The following is a 6,256-nucleotide window of genomic DNA, read 5'->3' on the forward strand; positions in this document are numbered from 1 at the left end:
AACATGAGACTCCTCCTTTTTGATGCCTTGATCACTATTGATTGTAAGGGTCAATCACAGGTGTCCTTGTCATGTGATCACACAGGCCAAACCACTGTGCCCCCATGGTCACAGCACTGGAAATATACGGCACTGGTGGCTAAGTACTGACTCACAGCACTGTGTGTTTACATCAGGGGATGCCAAAGGGTTACGTTATTGGGGTCTTGCATGTTAGTGCCTGTCCAACCACGGACAAGGATATGCTATGACCACCATTGGCACATCCTTCTTGTAGAACACCACTAGCAGAACATTCACTGTTTTAAACCCTAACACCAGGTTGTAAAGGCTCCAACTTTATGAAAAGGTAGGGGAATGGGGATTGGCTCTGAAGTGCCCCAAGCCTTTATGTTGCCTGAGGCGAAGGTTGAAATGACCCCCTTCCCCTGGCAGAATACCCCACTCATTTTAAAGGCATTGAAAGTGCCAATAAACTAATTACCCAATATCTGTTTGAACCATTGAACTGGTCTGAAATGACAGTAATAGAGCCCATAGTAATGGCCCAATAGTAAGTGACCCCTTAGTGGCCTTAATAGTAATAGTGACCCCCTTAATGGCCCCAGTAGAAATACTGACCCTTTTAGTGGTCCCAGTAATAGTAGTGACCCCCATACCAGAGGTGTAGCTTGAAGCTGCTGGGCCCTAGTGCAAAATCTGTAACTGGGCCCCCAACTATAAAGCTTCATTGATAACATTGGTTTGCAATATGGTGAAGAGAGACTTAATGGGCCCCTTAGGGTACCTGGGCCCAGGTGCGACCGCGCCCTCTGCACCCCTTATATACACACCCATGCCCAATACCATAGTGGCCCCAGTAGTAATAGTACCCCTGTTAGAAGCTCCAGCAGTAATAGTGACCCCAGCTATAATAATGCCTCAGTTAGTGGCCCCAGCAGTAATAGGGATCCCCATAATGTCCCCACTAGTAATAGTGAGTGAATTGCTGCCTGTACGGTTCACAGATGGCAATTATTTTTTATTGGCCATTAATATGGCTAGTAAAGATAAATACTAGCATGGTAGCAACCCTAGCGCTGCCCCTCTGAGGTCCTGCAGAAGCAGCAGTCTCAGGCCTCCTGGTGGGAGCTCCTATGGATTGGCTGACTCTTGTGTATGACGCCTAGAGAGTTCTTACAGGGGTTTTATTTCAGGACAAAATAGAGAAAGGTTCTGCTGTAGCAAAGCAATCATTTATTAATTTGTGAACATGAGTATATAGACCAGTGCTGCCCACCTCCAGTCCTCAGGGACCCCAGCATGTTTTCTCAGTGTTGCACAGGTGATGTCATTATTGTCAGTGCTCACACATTACCACAGAGGTTCTCTCTATAGGATATCCTGAAAACATGACTTTTTGGGGTCGCTGATGACCGTAGCTGGACAACACAGATATAGAAGAATCCCAGATGAAGTATACACATGATATCAGTGGAGGGCCCACCACATACATCTAGTAATATATGCATATACTTCAGATATAGTAATTAGCATATTGCATACAATGACAGCAGGCTTCATTAATTAGTCATAGAGAATTGAATTAATTTTCCAAAGCCATGACGCCCCCTCTGATCTCCTTAGTTCCATTTGCCCAGCTAAAGATATTTCCAGATTTATAAAGATGATTATGAGAAATAGTATTGGTGGAGAGAACGTAATCCCACATATTGATATCGGACATTTCACCAACAAAACACTGGCTCGCCTCAAACCCACCACCAAAACTGTCCTGGTCCTGCCCAAGGATGAGGCTCATCTGAGGTCCTATGGGGAATCTGCTTGCAGTAACTCTTCTAGGGTAACGCTTGGCATTGACCCACAGTTGGAGCAGTCCGGTCACGGAGTCCCAAGCAACACAAGTCTGTTTCCAGTCTAGAACATCAGGATCCACATTAAAGTAAAGATCTTCATGATTTATGGAGATGGAAATCTTGTTTGGTGGATATGGATAAATAAGGAAAGCGTTGTCACTTCCAGGCGTGGCCAAGGAATAAAGAGAATGTCCTCGGTGGAGGTCGGTATAGGAGCGCAGACATACGGTAAGTTGTTTTAAAGCTTGTTTCAGAGTTGGCCTCAGAATCACATAGTCAGTGACTGATTTCTTAGGGAAAAGAAGGATATTTTGGCCTAGACCAAAGGAGAGAAAATAAAGTTGCAGTAATAATAATAATAACTAATCAATAACAATTATTATGTCATAACTAAAGATGAGCGAGCACACTCGTTCGAGCATTAGGGTACTCGAGATGGTCGTTACTCGAGACGAACACCACACGGTACTCGAGTCAATTCCATTTCCTTCCCCACATGTTTAGCGCCATTTTCTGGCCAATAAACATGCAGGGGAAGGCCGGTAAATGGAGATCGCCGCAGTTACCAGCACTATCCACTGGCTTTAGAGTCTCTCCCACTCCACACAGCCTCTATAATCTACAAGTCTCTGCGAGCAGTAAATTACCCCTCGGTATCAGCACAAGACAACGTCACAGCATAAGAGCCTCCGCTAACTACAAGTCTCGGTGTGCGGTGAATTATGACCCAGTTGTCAGTGCTGTACAGTGGGGTAATTTATTTGGGCCCTGCTCTATTCTTAAGCTCTATTCATAAGGGTCGAGGATGCGGACATGGGCGTCCAAGTGAGGGTGTGGGCACAGGCCGAGTTCCTGGGCGTGGTGAATCACAGCCGGCTGCTGCGGGATTAAGAGAGAGGCAAGTTTCTGGGCTCCCCTGCTTCATATCACAATTTACAGGTCCGCGTGGTAGACCTTTATTACAAACAGAGCAGGTCCTGTCATGGATGGCAGAAAACGTGTCCAGCAATGTATCGACCACCCAGTCTTCTACGCCGTCCACTACTCCCGGCCTAGGGACTGCAACTCTGATTCCTCTGGCTGCTGCTCCTCCTTCCTCCCAGCCTCCTCACTCTATGAAAATGACATATTCTGAGGAGCGGGCAGACTCCCAGGAACTGTTCTCGGGTCCCTTCCATGAGTGGGAAAAAACAGTTCCTCTCTCACCTGAGGAGTTTCTCGTGACCGATGCCCAACCTTTTTTCAAAGTTCCCGGGGTCTGGATGATGAGGCTGGGGACTTCCGGGAACTGTCTCAAGAGCTTTTTGTGGATGAGGATGATGAGACACAGTTGTCTATCAGTGAGGTAGTAGTAAGGGCAGTAAGTCCGAGGGAGGAGCGCACAGAGGATTCGGAGGAAGAGCAGCTGGACGATGAGGTGACTGACCCCACCTGGTTTGCTAAGCCTACTGAGGACAGGGCTTTAGAGGGGGAGGCAAGTGCAGCAGCAGGACAGGTTGGAAGAGGCAGTGGGGTGGCCAGGGGTAGAGGCAGGGCCAGAGTGAAGAATCCTCCAACTGTTTCCCAAAGCACCCCCTCGCGACAAGCCTCCGTGCAGCGGGCTAGTTGTTCAAAGGTGTGGATGTTTTTTAGTGAGAGCACGGATGAACAACGAACAGTGGTCTGCAACCTGTGTCGCAACAAGATCAGCCGGGGAGCCACCACCACCAGCCTCACCACCACCAGCATGCGCGGGCATATGATGGCCAAGCACCCCACAAGGTGGGACGAAGGCCATTCACCGCCTCCGGGTCACACCACTGCCTCTTCCCCTGTGCCCCAACCTGCCACACAGATCCAATCCCCCTCCCAGAACATAGGCACGAGCGCCTCCCGGCCTGCACCCATGCCCTCCCCTCCACCGTCCTCCACTCCATCCAGCAATGTCTCTCAGCGCAGCGTTCAGCTGTCGCTAACACAAGCGTTGGAGCGAAAGCGCAAATACGGCACCACCCACCCGCATGCACAAGCTTTAAAAGTGCACATTGCCAAAATCATCAGCCTGGAGATGCTGCCGTACAGGCTTGTGGAAATGGAGGCTTTCAAAAACATGATGGCGGTGGCGGTCCTGCGCTACTCGGTCACCAGTCACCACTATTTTTCCTGGTGTGCCGTCCCAGCCCTACACCAGCACGTCTCCTGCAACATAAATCATGCCCTCCCCAACGCGGTTACTGGGAAGGTCCACTTAACCACGGACACGTGGACAAGTACTGGCGGGCAGGGCCACTATATCTCCCGGACGGCATATTGGGTGAACTTGGTGGAGGCTGGGTCATACCCACACCCAAAATAGCGGGTCCTACCTCGGTGCTGGTATCTGCGGCGCGTTATGCCACCTCCTCCAAATCCTCTGATTCCTCCTCCTCTGCCACCTTTACCTCTCATTTAAGAAGTGTGAGCACGTCGCCAGCAGTCGGTGGCGCGGGCAGCACAGCGGTGGGCAAGCGTCAGCAAGCCATGCTGAAACTAATCAGCTTAGGTGACAATAGGCACATGGCCCCCGAGCTACTGCAGGGTCTGACAGAGCAGACCGACCTCTGGCTTTCGGCGCTAAGCCTCTAATCGGGCATGGTCGTGTGTGACAACGGCCGTAACCTGGTGGCGGCTCTGCAGCTCGGCAGCCTCACGCACGTGCCATGCCTGGCCCACGTCTTCAGTCTGGTGGTTCAGCGGTTTCTGAAAAACTACCCCCTCTTGTCTGACCTGCTCGGCAAGGTGCGCCGCGTCTTCGCACATTTCCGCAAATCTACCATGGACGCTGCCACTCTGAGGACCCTGCAACATCAGTTTCAGCAGCCAGAGCACTGACTGCTGTGCGACGTGCCCACACGCTGGATTTCTATGCTGCACATGTTAGCCAGGCTGTACGAGCAGCGTAGAGCAATAGTGGAATACCAGCTGCAGCATGGGCGGCGTAGTGGTAGTCAGCCTCCGCAATTCTTTACTGAAGAGCGGGCATGGTTGGCAGATATCTGCCAGGTCCTCGGATTTTACTACAGAAATGTTAAAGGGGTCTGCCTATACTTCTGCTACAGGAATGTTACTGGGGTCCACCTATACTTTTACTACAGGAATGTTACTGGGGTCCACCTATACTTTTACTACAGGAATGTTACTGGGGTCTTCCTATACTTCTGCTATAGGAATGTTACAGGGGTCTGCCCATACCTTTGCTACAGAAATGTTACTGGGATCTGCCTATACCTTTGCTACAGAAATGTTACTGGGGTCCGCCTATACTTTTACTACAGAAATGTTACAGGGGTCTGCCTATAACTTTGCTACAGAAATGTTACTGGGGTCCGCCTATACTTCTGCTACAGGAATGTTACTGGGGTCTGCCTATACCTTTGCTACAGAAATGTTACTGGGGTCTGCCTATACTTCTGCTACAGAAATGTTACTGGGGTCCGCCTATACTCTTAGTACAGAAATGTTACAGCAGTCTGCCTATACTGTAGGTGCACAAAGACTTCCCATCGTGGTGTTTTACCCATCTGGCACAAATACACTGACTGACTAGGGCAGAAATGTGGGCCGAGGCCGAGGTCCTTGGCAGGGTGAAACTCTGCCATGTTTGGGCACTCTGATTTCTTCCTGTGTAATACCATCCTTGTGCACTGACAGCATTGGCGAGCCCAAGGAACTCAAAGACTTCCCTTTGCGTTGTTCAGCTATCTGACACCTACACAGAATGAAGTGTGTTGGGACACATGGATTTCCCATTGTTATGTAACTCACGGCACCTTGGGTCACACAAGGTGGAGGCTGGTATCGGGCCTGACCCAGGGCCCGCTCACGTGCTTCCCACACAGAGTATTGCGGGTCCTACCTCGTTCATAGTTTCTCGAGCTTATTATGCCACCTCCTCCTCCTGCTTGGGGGACCTGCATTGGTCGGCATGTATTATCTCTCGTGCTACAAATTACCACAGTTATCCGAGATACAGGATTGGAGCATTCACAGGAAGCATAACGGATTTCATGAGACTTTCACAGGGTCACTGTATACGTGCGGTGGTTACTTTTGTAGCACCTCTTGCTTCAAACCAATCTTTGGTGTTAGTATGTGCTACTGCATTGTGGAGATGTGTAGAAGTGCTGGCACCCGAGTCCTCCTTATGCCCACGTTTGCGGCTCCTGACAATTTTATGATGGAGGTGGCACGGGATTGGACTGATGATCGTACGTCAATCTATCATCAATTCTCAACAGCATTGTGGGCTATCGCCCACACTTTCAAAGAGGGTCGCTGCCTGGCCCTGCCAACCCTCTGCAGTGTGTGCCTCCGGTTCCTCCTCATCTGGTACGCACTTATAAATAGACATGAGGGTGGTGTGGCTATGAAGCCAGCGTGTG

The 6,256-nt window shown here is 50.0% G+C and overlaps 1 protein-coding gene across 1 annotated transcript; it reads right to left on the minus strand.

Moving 5' to 3' along the window:
* Positions 1 to 1,229: 1,229 nt before the first annotated feature.
* LOC136571964 (jeltraxin-like) lies at positions 1,230 to 5,739 on the minus strand. Its single transcript, XM_066572581.1, has 2 exons — positions 5,731 to 5,739; positions 1,230 to 2,218 (listed from the first exon to the last, which is right to left on the minus strand). Exons 1-2 carry the CDS (start codon positions 5,737 to 5,739, stop codon positions 1,586 to 1,588), a joined length of 642 nt encoding a protein of 213 aa, XP_066428678.1. The 3' UTR covers positions 1,230 to 1,585.
* Positions 5,740 to 6,256: the final 517 nt, after the last annotated feature.

The sequence above is a fragment of the Eleutherodactylus coqui genome, chromosome 6 (genome assembly GCF_035609145.1).
Source record: "Eleutherodactylus coqui strain aEleCoq1 chromosome 6, aEleCoq1.hap1, whole genome shotgun sequence".
Classification (NCBI taxonomy): domain Eukaryota; kingdom Metazoa; phylum Chordata; class Amphibia; order Anura; family Eleutherodactylidae; genus Eleutherodactylus; species Eleutherodactylus coqui.